This window comes from Rhamphochromis longiceps, linkage group LG19 (genome assembly GCF_057381845.1).
Source record: "Rhamphochromis longiceps isolate RC_006_pf linkage group LG19, R_longiceps_female_GT1.1, whole genome shotgun sequence".
Lineage (NCBI taxonomy): Eukaryota > Metazoa > Chordata > Actinopteri > Cichliformes > Cichlidae > Rhamphochromis > Rhamphochromis longiceps.
In genome coordinates, this window is record NC_140575.1 from 14,648,235 (window position 1) to 14,664,261 (window position 16,027).

Consider the following 16,027-nt stretch of genomic DNA (forward strand, 5'->3'; position numbering starts at 1 on the left):
TAGCAATACAGTTGAAATAATGACAGAACAGAAAATTTCTTGGTTCAAATTATAATGTAATTTAGTTTTAAGAAAGATTTGCCAATGATTATTAGAATTTATTAGAAGTTCTTCATTTTAAAATTCCAGAGTACTATTAAAATATATTAAAAAATAAAGATTACATCATAGTTTTGATTACATATCAGTTAAATTATTTGACATATGGATGAAGCAGAAATTAAACATTTGAACGGTAATTTGAATTAAATTAAACAAATAAATAAAATATTCACCCTCAAGCTACATTTAAAAAAAATCACTGATTCATGATTATTGATTATTATAAGAATGTGAAAGCTAGGTATGTTTTTAGGCTGGTTGTAGTAGCATTTGTAGTACAGCTGTTAGCAGAGCACCCAGCATCATAGTTGTCTGGGATTTTCCAAGCTCCACTTCCCCATTGGTTAGAGAGGCAGTGGTGGTGCGGTTGGAGCCTGGTGCAGTGGTGGTGCTGTTGGAGCCTGGTGCAATGGTGGTGCTGTTGGACCCTGGTGCAGTGGTGGTGCTGTTGGAGCCTGGTGCAGTGGTGGTGCTGTTGGACCCTGGTGCAGTGGTGGTGCTGTTGGAGCCTGGTGCAATGGTGGTGCTGTTGGACCCTGGTGCAGTGGTGGTGCTGTTGGAGCCTGGAGTTGGGCTGATTCTGTTGCTGATCAGACCCAGATTCAGTGTGTCCAGCTCTGACTGCAGCTGCAGGTTGATCCAGGTCTGAACTACAGTATTATTCTCAAACAGCTTCAGATCAGGTAGGTGCATACCCACGAGGCCTTTAACGTTGCTCACAGTCAAATTCTGTGAATTTTAAATAAATAACAGAAAACAAAATTAGTCTGAAGCTGTTAACACACAAGACAAAGAAGCCAAATATAAATGCCTTCTTTTTAAATATTATCATATTATGTTAAATAAAGAGCATGAGAAATTTGAAAGACTACATATGGTGGTTTATGTTGCCAAAGCACCTAAATCAGGAACTTGGTTGACATTTACATATATCAGCAGCAGTTTAGCTATTTCTTATAAGAACTATTTAAAAAGAAAATCATAGTTTTCAAGGCACAACTCAGACATATAATAAAGTCACAATAAAAATTAGATGTAGGCGGATGTCCAAAAAGTTTTCGTTTCATTTCTTTAACAACTATTCTTACAGCTATAACAGCAGGGTCCAGACTGCTGAAAGTGCTTATGTCCATGCTGATGTTTTGTGTTGACAGTGTTACTATATCCTGCAGAGGTGCTCCACCTATCAAGAAAGGAAATGAAACAGGAAATTAGAAAGCAGTTTTATGAGAAATAGAGAAACAGCTACGCAAACAGACAAAATGTATTCTCACCTAGATAGGGCTTAATCAACTGGTAAATGATACTGGAGCTGGACCGTTGTGAGCTGAAGGAAGTGGTACTGATGCCATACAGGACTTGCTTCTGCTCAGCTGAACATGATGACACATTCAGAGGGCTGGCATTTCTGTCAAGGGGAAAGAAGAAAGAGACATACAGTGTTACGTGTGCATGACCACTCACATTTGGCAATGTTTTTATATCGTTGAGCTGCAATCTGACACCAACCTGATGCTGTCTGGGCTGATGGTCTGCAGTGTACTGGTGTTTAGTGAGCACAGGTTGGAGTCAATAATGGTCAGCTCAGTGCTGCCCAGCGAGTTTCCAGAAGTGCTCAGATACTGAGTGATGATTTTGTTGCTCTAAGCGACATTAAAGAAAAGGTATCATGTAAGAATAATAAGACTATTAAGGATAAAAGTGAAATGAATTCCACCTCTTATACCTTTGCTGCCTCCCAGGGTCCATCTTCAGCTTTCATTAGAGCTGCAAGGGTGTCAATTTTGGTTATGTTCCACTTGGATATATCGTCAAGTGATGCCACACGAGACACTGATCCAAGCAACTGGACATCCTGATCAGGAATCCCTGACGGGAATGCCTGCAACAATAGAGAATGTGTAATGCTATGTGCTAATGTGCTAAATCCCAAATTTGAAACAATATCTCATTTGCAAATTCTGCCATTTAATAATAAGTCCGTCTAACATAATGAATGACATTTTGGCTCTTTTTCAAAATTCCCACACAAAATACCTCATTGAGTTTCTTTAGGATGACAGTCTGGAAACCATTATCAGCCACTTTGTTGCAGATGGAGTTGAGGTTTTCTTTCAGAACGGGAACATCCAGGCAGAGGTCAAACTGCGTGAGATCATAGCCAAAGGGGAAGGCGGAGTCGCTAACTATCACCTGGGTGATGTTGCCCGTGGTACAACCTTAAGAACAATTAGAGATGCAGATGAGAGTGCTGTGCAAGCTACGGTTGCCTTTATATATAAAAGCAAATATAATAATTAAGTCATATAACATTTGAGCATAAAATATGGGTTATTGTGCAAGTCTGTCTAACTTTAAAACCTGACTTCTCTAAGTTCACTGAATCTTTTGCTATCTGTACTCGTACCACTAAAGCAAAGTATTTACATTGTCTATTTATTTAAGTTATACAGTTATACAATTATTAATCTCCCGCTGACTAATTGTTTTTGCTTCAGTTTGAATAGCTGGTGTGAAAACAAATAAGAGCAAGGTCGCACCTGCTCCTCGTTTTGTTGTCCGGCCGCTGATCGCTTGGAACAGCGTCTTGAGCTTGCTTTTCTCTGTGTTTGCTTCCCTCAGTTTGAGCATGAAGGTCTTCAGGAACATTTTCTTTGTTGTCTGTAAAAAACACAAAGGTACCCAAACTGATTTCTAACACAAGTTATTTGAATGAATATTGTTAGACTAGATACTATCAAGCAACGAGAAAAAACATACAGAATCGAACCGGTTCCAGATATTTCTTGTGAAGTAGAGTGGAAGGGGTACGAGGTTCTCCAGTGTTTGCTTGTTCCAGGAAGCGGCATTTCTGAAAATAGAAGAGGATATTTTCTTACAGTGCTAACTTGAAAGAGGTAGTATGGGCTACAAAATTTGGTGGCATGGCTACTAGGTATTATATATACAAAGTCCTCAAAATGAAACTGGCAAGTTTGTGCCAATGAATCAAGGTTTATGACTTCATTTAAAAAAATAAGGTAGGAGTTAAACTTGTATGGTGCAGCTAACTGATAGCTCTACAAAAAATATAACTGAGTTACAGAGTTGTGCTTTTGGTGCAAATTAATCTCTGCATAATAAAATTATTGAAGTTTGCTTATGAATTTCCTTTGAGAGCTGTTTGGTTTCTAATTGTTGTCTGCTCAGAGTTCCTTAGCCCAATTTCAAAAGGCCGATGACTTAGCTTAAACTAGCTTAAAGCACAAAACTCCCCACATCTGTAATCAAACGCTTCTGCAGTCTACACCAGCTCTCTATACCGGAAGCCACAAAATGTAACTGTTTTCCTTAGAGGCTAAATCAGAGGATTATGTAATGGATTATATAGTTTAATCTGACTCAAGATACAAGATTAAACTGCAAATCTGTTATATAACTTATCTAACTCCTCTAAGCCTGGAAACTTTATGAAACATTGTTCCCCAGAGTGGTTGAAGGTATAATATCGGCACGGCCAAAACTGTGATTGGCTCATGGCTTCCCCTCAGATGTTCAGATATTCTCCTTTTCAGTAACAAATCAATCACACTGCAAATATGAACACAATTGTCACCATGTTTGATATGTTTGATGTGTGCATGATGCACAACAGCATTAACAACACTACTAGTTGTGTTTTTTAAACTCCTGACAGAATGACTTGTTTTTATCATTGTACCCATATTGTGTTGTTCCAGACAGCAGCAATGTCTCCATGGCTGCCACCTGGCTGGCAGAGAAGTCATTGCAGGCTTTAAGTTTCTCCAGGATGAGAGGATCTGCGTTCTGTATGTAAGACCCATCCAGAGTGCAAGCCATGTTCCCCAAGATCTCTATATTCTCTCTGCTCAGGCTCAAGCCATTTATACCCTGAAAACAGAAAACAGGAAAATGCTGTATTTAAAAAACTGTGCACGCATGCAACCTTATCAGTGTCAGAGTGTAATTCATGCATTTATTACCTTTAGACATATACATGTAAAAAAAACCATCACTCACCAAGCACACAGTGGCTTCACGGAACAGCTGCGAGCCCTTATTCAAGATTTTGGAGGCCACAGAGAAGTCTGCCGCACCCAGTGCAGAAAAGTATGACCTGCAGTTGCCTTTGTTAACATTTTTGCTGCTGTTTTTAGAAAAAAAAGAAAGGTAAAATCAGTAATTATTCTTCACATTAGTGATGCATTTTAAGGTGAGTGCAAGAAAATGCTTGGAGACACCGAATCACCTTAAGTAGAGAAGCATGTCTGATGGATAATCTGTAAAGTTTTGTGAGATTTCTCCACTCAGCAAGTTGAGCATGCAGGTTAGCTGTAGAAAACAGTGTGGGAAAAAAGAGGATTCCTCAGTGATATGCAAGTAAGCTGTTTCTAACACTGAAACTGATGATTCGTGCATTATCCTAACTTTCAAAAGAAAAAGAAATCCTCAACCTGATGATTTATGTTTCTGGTATATTATATCCATATAACATACACATCTTAATTGTTAACTTCATTTTAAGAGTCATAGTAATATTATTAAATTCCTTTCTAACAGATGTTACCTGGGATTCCTTTAACTGCACTTTGGCTCGGCCTGACCGGGGCCTACAGGCCCTGATTAGCTCCTTGGTCCTGAATTGTGTCATTTTCTGGGCAGAAGTGCAAGTGAAGCCTTGCAGCACTGAGGGAGAAAGCCTGCGGGGAGGATTGATGAACACCAGGAAGAAATGATAAATAATCCCCTCTTCAAAATAAACCTACAGGGCCAAATAGTTATATGACTTGTTCACTTACTGCTCAATGTCAAAGTTTGTGTTGTCAAGGACCCCAAAAAAGATGGCAGCCTAAAAGAACAAAAAAAGAACAAAAGTTTCGTATTATTATCTGTAACATCGACTTTAAAAAGTCATTTTTGATTAATAATGCTATTGTGTGTATTTAACAAAATGTTAACCTGATCTGGTGTCCAGGTTTTTCTATTGAGCACGGTGATGTCTGCAGATTGGTCAGAAAACACCAACAGGGATGGTGGGATCTCAACTGCCATAGCATCTGGCACATTCAGCACCACTTGTGATGGATTTGTGTCCAGAGAAATGATCTACCAGGTAGGTAAATGCATTTAGGATTAAATGTAATGAGTGGAGTAATAATATCATGGAATACAGAGTTAATATTGATATCAAAGTAATTCTAATATTTAAATATCATAATGCCAAAGATAAATAAGTTGATGTCCTCCAGATCATAGCATTTACTTTATATTGTCTTGTGGAAGCTAACGTTGTACCTTTTTGACGAAGGTCATTTGGACAACACTTGGGGCTGCCAGCATGTTGGAAACGAAGGTGGTGCTCTTTGAGACGCTGAGTAGCACAGAAGCGCTGGTGTTTTCTATTGCTTCTGAAGGAAGTCCAATAACAAGCGTGCCAAGGGATGCCAGGGAAGATTCGCTGTTGATCTGTTAACACATTTCAAGTTTTTGAAGCCTCATTCTCTAAAGTGGTAAGCATCTTAGAGTTATTTTGTATTTTATAAAACCTTACTGGATTAATATATAACATCGTTAGGCACATGCATTTAAGATCTAACATGGATATCAGGTATATTAAGTGGACCTGAAGGGCGTTACCTGGAAGCCTGAGGCAGTAAGGGTTTGGATGATTATTGAGGCCTGATCCTGGCTCCAGGTACTGATTGAGCCCAGGGTGGACAAAGAAGAGATGAGCACTGATGAGGGAACTGAACTGATCTGGCTGTTACTCAGCCCTGCGCTGGAGCTTCCAAGAGCTGTAAATAACTGTGGTGTAATTGTCTTGATGTTGGATGCCAAAGCAGCAGAAACCTTTCAAATAAAATATCAAAACATGTGTAAACAGGAGTAACTGCAAAGAGAATTATGTCTGATAACATAGTTATTAAGTACCAGAGTTATATTATTAATAAGGGACTAATTTTAACAGAGTTAAAATTAAGATGGCCTTTGCGAGAGAGCATACTGTTCAGAGTTCAGGTTTTTTTGTTAACATTTAGCTCAAAACCAGCATTTACAACAATGAGATTTATGGTTGGTTTTTGCTAGAAACAATTCAACTCTGTTTGTTTTTAGGGCTGGTACCTCAGGGTCCTGGGTGCCATTGCAGAAAGTCTTCAGATTGTCTAAGATAACCATGGTTTCAGCTTCAGTCATAGTAGTATATGCCAAAGGTGGCACCGCAGAAGAGCACAGGAAAAAGCCTGGGAGACTGAATGAAAACAGATTTTTAACTACAAATACAGAATGACTACCACTGAACTGCTAAATTATATGCGGTGTATGGTTCACATAACACAGTTTGCTGTTTTTATCAGGCTGGTAATACTTACTTGACCGGCTTGAAGTTCGGATCGAATGCAAAAAGCTGTGTGACATAGTAGTTGGTTACATTTGCTGGGATTGCGTTATTGTTGAAGAGTTCCAGGTTGGCTTGGTTCTTCAAGAACACTTGAAACTTTAAAAATTAAGAAACAAAACAGGTCGATAATACTGATTTCTGTTAACCATGTTAACATTCCCACCAAAATCACGGACTTTGTATTTTGCTTTATTAACTGTGCATATGTGATCTCTGGAAATACCTGAGCGGTGGAGACAAAGGTGGTGAGGTCATCCAGAGTGATAAATGTCACAAAGTTCCCGATGTTACTGACAAACCAGGCAGTAGAGTTCAGTTCTGCATCACTGGCATTGTAGCATCTGGCTCCAGAACCTGTGGAACCAAGAAAAGCAGAACACACAGACAATAAATAACTTGTTAAGCGATCTCCCCTTATACGAATCGACATCAGTTTTGGCATTACGTGGCTCAAAATTTAAGACCACCTACTCTTTTCACTCAGCAAGCACACTGATGAGCCAGAAAAGACAAACAGATGCGTGTTATGTGCACTTTATATTTGGTAAGGTCCACGCATGTTACACCACCTGTTTCGTCCCAGTAAGTTAGCACATACATGTTTCTTCTCTGTCTGGCAGTTGCTATTATCCTTTGGGGCTGTGTGGAACATGTATGCCTACACATATCCGCTAATGCAATAAGTATGTAAGGAAGGAAGGTGTTTAATATGGTATATAGATCAAAATGTTGAAGCAGATTCAAACCAGGAGGAAACATGACTGCAGTAATCATTCCACATAAACTGTAAACCCCCTCTTAGAAGTAGATTCTGATCTTTTTCCACAAATGTAAATTGTTGCAGCTAGGTGCATTTTACAAACTCTTTGTGAATAGTCGGGCAGTATATTTTTAAAATAATTTTTACCCATTTCATATAATTTGAAAAAAAAAAAAGACAAGCAGACATAGTTTTTAAATTCCTTGAATTCCACACACAGATGTATACATACACAGTGCTTTTACAACACTTTTGATCATTAATAAATCTTACCAGCACTCAAGTAGGTCTTGATGGTGGTATAAACGTACTGCTGTTCAAACTCAGAGCTGTTGTATGCGAAGTTATTTCCCATCACATAGACCCTGTTGAAAGGAAAATGATGAAAAACGTGGTCATCATGTAATTAATTCACTTATCTTGAGACACAATGAAAAAGAGACTTACAGTTTCTGGAAGGCAAAACATGAGGCGTTCTGCACTTCGTCGGGGCTGATGAGGCTCTTGCTGAGGAATCTAAGATAGTTCCTCAGTCGTAGGTCAAACCATAAATTAGCCTCAGCTCTGCTCCTGCTATTCAGCGCAGAAGGCCAAATACAGGGGAGGATCACCTTCTTTACATTGTCTTGAACATCCTCCTAGGGTATAACACATACGTTTTCACATGTAATGACAAACTGAAGTAAAACTGTCAATTTAAGTGACAAGCAGTATTCTTGCTTGAATACTGCTAAGGTCAGTATACATTTTCTGTGAAGCCAATAATGTTGTATGTAAAACGTAGACAGTATTTAAGGGACATACAGTCTCAAGGAAGGCAGAAGTGTTGTTGTAGTTGTTGAAGATGACACAGATGTCAGTACTGTTACCAATCACATTGGGCTGACTAAGGAACTGGCCAAGCTCTGAGGTGCTGATGGTATCCAGAAGCTGGAGAAAGATTAAAAAACAAAACAGAATACATAATTTAATATATTATATTAGTGCACAGGTGTGTGCTATTTTATTTCCTTATTTATCTATTTTTTACCTCTGATTTGCGCATTGGTGGCAGAAGTGACACTAACGTGGACAAATCTGGAAAACCAAAGCTGAGGAAAGTGTTCCTCAGATAGACATAGAAGCTTCCACCACCGTAACACTTGAGTGGTGGTGGACCTGTTTTTAACACAAAGGAAATCACTTTTTAAACTAACATTGATTTGGTTACACATGTCACATCTGAAGAACAAACAAGTGAAAACAAAACAGTAACTTATGTCACAGATGTTTTTCATTATTAGCTTTTGAGTTAACAAACCTTGAAGGAAGACAATGATGTTTTTGTAGATCTCGCTTTGGGTGCTGCTGCTGAGTGTTGTGGTCAATGTGTCCAGCAATGCAAACCTAAATTCAGACAAATTGGAAAAAAACAATTATAGAAATATCGATCAAACGCCACTTCATTTGATCCAGAATCCTCCACATAACATTTACCCCAAGGTGTTGTTGATCACAGCAAATATACAGCAATTTCTAAAACTGAGTGTACAAATTCTTACATCTCTTGGCTGCTGTTACAACTCCTTTTTATCCCGATGCTGAATAAGGGTGTCACCAGGCTGGAAGAGAGGTTGGTCAGGAGAGGACTCAGGCGAACTCTGAGCCATAGCAGGAAGTCTCCATCACTGACAGTTGGAGATGACAGATTCCCTCTGTTGAAAACTGCTTCAAGGAATGCAGACTTCACTTCCTGTGAGTAGTTAGCTGAGTGGACCTGGGGTGAAATTACATAGCATGAGTAAAATGCTTACAAGAAAGTAAAAAGTATTTGAATTTGAACCATAATCCAGCTGTTAGTTTTGAAACACAGCTGAATTTTAATAACCTGTTTTTCCCCATTGTGTTATCCAGAATTACTTTTTTAACTTTCAACGTCTGGCTTAGAACTGTTTACAAGTCAAAAGCTTAAACTGCAGCTTACAACCAAAAGATGGTGTGGAAACGCTGCACAGAAGAAATGGCATCAGTTTTTTTTTTAACTAAAACAACCTGTTTTGATATCTGAACAGCACTGTCTGACAGAAATGATCATAACCTTTTAACACAGAGTTGTGATATATACATTTCAAAGATTATATGTCAGGACCACAGAAACAAACAACCTTCTCCTTAACTTCCTTGATGGTCGTGCCAAGCCTGTCTTTCTGAGAGTGGTTTCACAACAGTTAATCACATATTCACAATTAATTCCTAAACCAAAGCAAGTATGTGTGTTGCCTAAACTACAAATATAAACTAAAGATACAAAGGCACACTGATGCCTACACTAACCATAAAGCAGCAGACGGAAATAACTACTTACTCTAACAATTGTGAACAAATGTAAAGCCTAGCTGCCCAAACCTAAGCCCCGCCCCCCAAAAAACAAACCAACCAAAAACACTTCCCTGAGGCTGCAATGAATGGATGAATGAATGAATGGATGACAAAACAAATAAATAAATAAATAAAACGTTGCCTTAACCTATCTAAACCCAGATTGAAAGTCAAAACTAGCTATCTAAACGAACTGCCAAGAAAGGTAAGAATTAGAGATGGCTGAGAGGTCAAATGTACTGCAACTTAAGAGAGCAATAACAAATAGACACAAGCCACAAAAGCACAAAAAAGACAATAAAAGAAAATTAAAACACAAAATACGTTAAAGCACAAGAGAAATTTCTCAAAAACAACAGAAGTGTTTTGGGGGAGACTTTAAGGTGACGGAACAACTGCGGAAGTGAAAGAAAACAAAACAAAAAACTGGGAACTAAAAAGAAGAGGAGGATTCTTCACTATTGCGAGGGAGAAAAACATGTAAGGAAATCTGTGTTTTGATCGCATGAGTCATATACTACTGCAGATTAGTAATGCGCGAATCAAGAACGAATCGTTCTATACTCGAGAATCACTTTACTGACTCGTGAATCATGATTCACAAGCCCAACTGACTCACTGACTCATCCCTGTTGCTGTTAGCAAACTAATTTCATTAGTAGAAATATATCTAGCTTTTAATTAAAATTGTGTGGAAAAAAACAACAGCCAAAAACATTTCTGCTCTGAACTGGAAGAAAAAACCCTGGGTAGAAAGCTCACATCAAGACAATAGCTCATTGGTTCACCGTAGCATCGCTCTGCTAACATGCTAACAGCACATTTGAGTTACTCACCCCCTCCCTTCCTGCGCTGAATCGTAGCATGAACGAATCACTCAGGACTCACTCACCCTCTCCCTCCTGTGCTGAATCTTAGCATGAACGAATCACTCACTCACTCACCCCCTCCCTCCTGGCTCACAGCTTCTTCTTCTTGGTTGGCAACCAATGTTATGGAGCATTACCGCCCCCTGGCACACAGCTCAGAGGACATTTAGATGAGAAAATATATATTTGACACATTTGAGGAAAATACTAATAAAATAAAATAAAAATGAATAAAATAAATGTTCCCTTTAGATATCTTTTTTTTGCTCTATAAAAATAGTTGTTTTTCTTTTTCAATCACTCATCTTAGCAGTAGGATTTACATGAAAAGAGAAACAAATTAAGTTTGAGTGAAAATGTACATGTTTTAATGTACAGGGCTGTTTCGAGGTGACCGACTGGGAAACACTCTGTGAGCCTCACGCCGAGGACATCAATGGGCTTACTGAGTGTATCACAGGCTACATAACTTTCTGCACCGACTCCATTGTTCCAGCTCAGACTGTTCATTGTTACCCAAATAACAAGCCGTGGGTGACTAAGGACATCAAAGCCCTCCTCAACAACAAGAAGAGGGCTTTCAGAGGGGGCAACAAAGAGGAGGTGAGGAAGATCCAGGTGTTACTAAAGGACAAGATCAGAGAGGCTAAGGACAATTACAGGAGGAAGCTGGAGTGGAAACTCCAGCAGAACAGCATGAGAGAGATGTGGAGGGGCATGAAGACCATCACTGGATTCAGGCCAACCAACAGCAGGGGAGCTGAGGGAGGTGAGAATAGAGCCGACGAGTTGAATCTGTTTTTCAATAGATTCGACACCACAGTGTCTGCTCCCACCCCCACAACCTCACCTGCAGTCAGCCTGGAATCCAGAGCCACACCACTGTGCCAGCCTCTCTCTTCACATGTTGCCTCCTGTGAGATTCCTGACACCCCTCCCCCACCCATCACCTTCACTCAATACCAGGTTGAGATGCAAATGAGGAGACTTCACTCAGGCAAGTCTGCTGGACCAGACGGAGTGAGTCCCCTTGTCCTCAAGACCTGTGCCCCCCAGCTGTGTGGAGTCTTTCATAAACTGTTTATGCTGAGTCTGAGTCTGCAGAGGGTCCCGGTGATGTGGAAGACATCATGCCTCGTCCCTGTACCAAAGACGCCTCGTCCCAGTGGCCCCCAGGATTACAGGCCCGTGGCACTGACCTCCCACATCATGAAGACCCTGGAAAGGCTCATCCTGGACCAGCTGCGACCCATAGTAAGACCACATCTGGATCCCCTTCAGTTCGCTTATCAGCCTCGTCTCGGAACTGAGGACGCCATCATCTACCTGCTCAATCGTGTCTACACCCATCTGGACCAGCCGGCGAGCACTGTGAGGGTCATGTTTTTTGACTTTTCCAGTGCTTTCAACACCATCAGGCCGACCCTCCTGGGTGATAAGTTAGCAGCGATGCAGGTGGATGATTCTCTGGTGTCCTGGATTGTTGATTACCTGACAGGAAGACCACAATATGTACGTCTCCCACAGTGTGTGTCTGACAAGGTGATTAGCAACACAGGGGCACCACAGGGGACTGTCCTCTCCCCCTTCCTCTTCACCCTCTACACCACAGACTTCAGCCACTGCACAGAGACCTGCCATCTTCAGAAGTTTTCTGATGACTCTGCGGTGGTTGGATGCATCAGCAGGGATGATGAGACAGAGTACCGGGCTGTGGTCGACTCCTTTGTCACGTGGTGTGAGCAGAATCATCTGCAGCTCAACGTGGCAAAGACCAAGGAACTGATCGTGGACTTCAGGAAGACCAGGAAACACTTGACCCCTGTTTCAATCCAGGGGGTCAGTGTTGACATTGTGGAGGACTATAAATACCTTGGAGTACACATTGACAATAAACTGGACTGGGCTAAAAACACCACAGCACTTTACAGGAAGGGCCAGAGTCGTCTCTATTTTTTGAGGCGACTGAGGTCCTTCAACATCTGCCAGAAAATGCTGAGGATTTTCTATGAGTCTGTTGTGGCCAGTGCGATCCTCTATGCTGTTGCATGCTGGGGGAGCAGGCTGAGGGTCGCAGATGCCAACAGACTTAATAAACTGATCCGTAAGGCCAGCAATGTTGTGGGGATGGAGCTGGACTCCCTCAAGGTGGTGTCGGAGAGGCGGATGCTGTCCAAGATAAAGACAATGTTGGATAACACCTCCCACCCACTCCATGACATGTTGGTCAGTCACAGGAGCTCGTTCAGTGAGAGACTGAGATTACCGAAAAGCACCACTGAACGACACAGGAAATCATTCCTGCCTGTGGCTATCTCCCTGTACAACGCATCCACTTAACACACTGTTTGCTGCTACAGCTACACATGTTTCTTTTCCAACTATTTATTTATAAGTGACTTATGTATGTATGTATGTATATATATGTATATATTGTACTATTCTTAGTTAGCGTATTGTCTGTCTTGTATTAATGTTGGTTTAAAATGGAGCACTGTAACAAAAAATAATTTCCCCCAGGGATCAATAAAGTATTCTGATTCTGATTCTGATTCTGATTTTGCACTCTCTGGTCAACTGACTCAGTGACTCAATGACTCAAAAAACTCGATTCACTTTGGTGAGTAACTCATTCAAACTCGATTCAGTAAAAAGAATCGAATTTACCATCACTACTGCAGATACATATTTGATATTAGCTGTTTCTGCTTAGATTGGTCGTGTCCAAATTCATGGGCTGCATCCTCCTGAGGACGCATTTGTAGACCGATTACGACACAGCGACGCACCGAAGGCTGTCCAAATTCGTAGAATCCTCCGAATGCAGCCAACAAGTGTGACCTCCTTTTCCCCGAATTTGACGGATGGGTCGGGTGTTTCCTTCGTGGCCCACCATATCCCAGAATTCATAGCGTGGCCCAGCCAAACTCCAGTTTCCGGCAATGGCGGCCGCTACTAAGTTTTAAAATTACTCCTATTAATCTTTATGGGTCACAAAATAAACTTTTAACATATTTTCAGGCGAGAATGTGGGTGTGTAAACTTCAAATATCTGCTCGATTTATCAAGATATCGCATATTTGCAAAAGTGCTTTGATGTTTTTAGAGACGTCTGTTACCCACCAGCTCGATAGCTAGCCGAGAGCTCGAGGGTCACTGAAGCCGCTGAGAACGGCACAACTCCCGGCACATCATTTTCAGATCACTGCAGACTTTCGCTACTCAGGTTAAACGTAATATATAAGTCACTTAGACAACCTAAAAATTTTATTGTTTGGCTTTTTTCAGTGTTTTATTTGTTCGTGAGTCAATCGGTTTGGCTGAGATTAAAGTTATTAGATTAGATTAGATAAAATAAAACTTTATTAATCCCCCGGGTGGGTTCCTCCTTAGTTTTCACACAGCTGAATAAACGTCAAACAGAAAACTGACTAAACAGAAGTGTGAGATGGTCGAGAATTTACACCAGTGTCCTGTTATATTTTAGATAGCAAGGAGCAGATGGCCAAGTTTATTAAACTCCACCGAGACAGCGGTGACGCTAATCAGAAGGCTAGACCGTCCAATTTCACAGCTGTTTACTTCCGGCCTACCCGACCTTCTGAGGACCTGGCCCACGTAGACCGCGAACGCCAGGTCCTCAGGAGGATGCAGCCCATGAATATGGACACGACTATTGTCAGTTCCACAACTGTTCCGTCACTTTATTCTGTCCCCAAAAACACTTACCTTGTGTTACCTTTAAGTCATTTATGTTACCATGTATAGGTAAGCTAACTGTTTTAATAGTAGGCGTTTGCTAGCCACTATTAAAAGCAAGTGTCCATTAAAAAAGCTAATGGTTTGAAATTACTTCCAGTAATAATGCAGTAACAAAGTCTCACAGCAGTATAGAGATTGAAAATGTGGCGTCATTCAGGGGTAAAACCGCAAAGGATTCTGGGAACTCGTGGCAAGAGGTACTAGCGCACGCAGGCTTTCAATTGAAATTACATTACACAGCGATAAAAAGAAACACAAAAAATTGCAAGAAGCTGTTGTATTATTAACTGCAATAGCCGGTCGCATGACAGCCACGGGAAGCCGACGGGTAAAGAGATCGGTTGTTATCGGACTATGTCGTTGAAGAGAAATTGTTCAAGCCATGTTTCCGAAGTAACAAAGAGCCAACGTATGGCCTGGATTGCAGCCATTCGAAGACCAAATATAACGTCCCAGAACACTCCAGCTCACATGTTAGTCTGCTCCAAGCATTTCCACAAAGGTAAGTGTTTTGTTGTAGTTAATACGTCATTTTTCATAACATCATTCGTGATATAGGTTACAAGCAAGTCTGGTGCTAAACAGAAATTGTCGCGCTATGCTCCTTTGTTTATTGTGCATAAATAGTGAATTGTCCTGACACAATATTGTGTTTCGCTTGTTATTACCATGGTACATTGACAAAAACATATACTTTTATTCACAGGGTAAAAAAGGTTTTTTTGTATCACTAATTGCCCAGTACGATTACAGCATACAATATTATTGTCACTGCTACATTTCTGTAATGCGAACCAGAAATTATTTCCAATACTAATTAATTACTAATGAGCTTAAAGGTCCTATTAATAAACGTTTAACGAATGTGTATTTATGAAGACGATTTGTGAGACTGGTAAACTTATGATATGTACGATGGTCTTTCGTTCTACACGGTGCATTTCAAGGTCCTGTACCCATCCGTCGGTAAACTGTACCTGTTACTAAACTTCATGAGTGTATGCACTCACTCCAAGAACCGTATAATTATATATATGATCGTGGTGAAGGTTGGGCAGCACGCTAACGTATTTTGTCCATTCTGTGTGCTCGTAAGGGTCTTACCCTTTCACTCCTTTGATTTTTTCCTCGTATCTTTTCTTTGACTTTTTATCAAGTCTGTCTTTGTACGGACCGGCATTGTTCTCCTTCGTTTTGTACATAACTTTTTTGGGGGGCAAAGAAAAAGCAAGAAGGTATTGGAACCGGAGAATGAACGTTTTGCGGTGTTGCAAATGCTTACGTTTGATGCATTGCTTTGATTGTTTTGCCACGAGTACCCGGCATGCAATGCGCGAAAGTCACATGGTCTGTCAATCTTTATAGTAAGTAAGTATACCTTTCAGCATGACTATACAGCAATAGTCATGTCACTGGCAGTTTTTAATTTTCAGTTTCTATACAATTTCAGCATTAACCTGAAAAAATGCAGCTTTTCTATTGAGTTTAGTGTAGTTTATTTCCTGGGGGAAATTCCCCAGCTTTATTCATAAAACTAAGAAAACTATGATGATTACCTTAATAGCTGGTGAGACTTCATCAAAGAAAGCGCCAAAGTCAAAAGGATTGATGACTGCCATGACGTTCATAACATCTTCCTTGCTCTTTAGCTGGGAAGGAGTTGCTGCAAGGTTGACCACCTGACTAAAAGTGAGCATATCTGCTATATTCACCTGGAAGATACAACCAGCAATTCAGTAAGAAAACAAAAACAAGTTGGCATATGCCTACATTTGT

General features: G+C 40.4%; 1 protein-coding gene across 1 annotated transcript in view; it reads right to left on the bottom strand.

The window, feature by feature from the left end:
* Positions 1–23: 23 nt before the first annotated feature.
* LOC146646423 (uncharacterized) overlaps positions 24–16,027 on the bottom strand; it is an 82,076-nt gene continuing 66,072 nt past the window's right edge. The window contains exons 221-246 of the mRNA XM_085392459.1: positions 15,808–15,963; positions 8,804–9,018; positions 8,563–8,648; positions 8,293–8,420; positions 8,067–8,192; positions 7,710–7,900; positions 7,536–7,627; positions 6,726–6,856; positions 6,474–6,598; positions 6,226–6,352; positions 5,740–5,952; positions 5,398–5,568; positions 5,062–5,208; positions 4,902–4,951; positions 4,670–4,802; positions 4,352–4,434; positions 4,123–4,249; positions 3,803–3,993; positions 2,863–2,953; positions 2,643–2,763; positions 2,140–2,321; positions 1,829–1,984; positions 1,612–1,745; positions 1,377–1,510; positions 1,191–1,285; positions 24–831 (exon numbers count right to left, since the gene is read on the bottom strand). Coding sequence (XP_085248585.1) covers positions 352–831; positions 1,191–1,285; positions 1,377–1,510; positions 1,612–1,745; positions 1,829–1,984; positions 2,140–2,321; positions 2,643–2,763; positions 2,863–2,953; positions 3,803–3,993; positions 4,123–4,249; positions 4,352–4,434; positions 4,670–4,802; positions 4,902–4,951; positions 5,062–5,208; positions 5,398–5,568; positions 5,740–5,952; positions 6,226–6,352; positions 6,474–6,598; positions 6,726–6,856; positions 7,536–7,627; positions 7,710–7,900; positions 8,067–8,192; positions 8,293–8,420; positions 8,563–8,648; positions 8,804–9,018; positions 15,808–15,963 — 3,885 coding nt within the window. The 3' untranslated portion in view covers positions 24–351. The remainder of the gene's footprint in view (positions 832–1,190; positions 1,286–1,376; positions 1,511–1,611; positions 1,746–1,828; positions 1,985–2,139; positions 2,322–2,642; positions 2,764–2,862; positions 2,954–3,802; positions 3,994–4,122; positions 4,250–4,351; positions 4,435–4,669; positions 4,803–4,901; positions 4,952–5,061; positions 5,209–5,397; positions 5,569–5,739; positions 5,953–6,225; positions 6,353–6,473; positions 6,599–6,725; positions 6,857–7,535; positions 7,628–7,709; positions 7,901–8,066; positions 8,193–8,292; positions 8,421–8,562; positions 8,649–8,803; positions 9,019–15,807; positions 15,964–16,027) is intronic.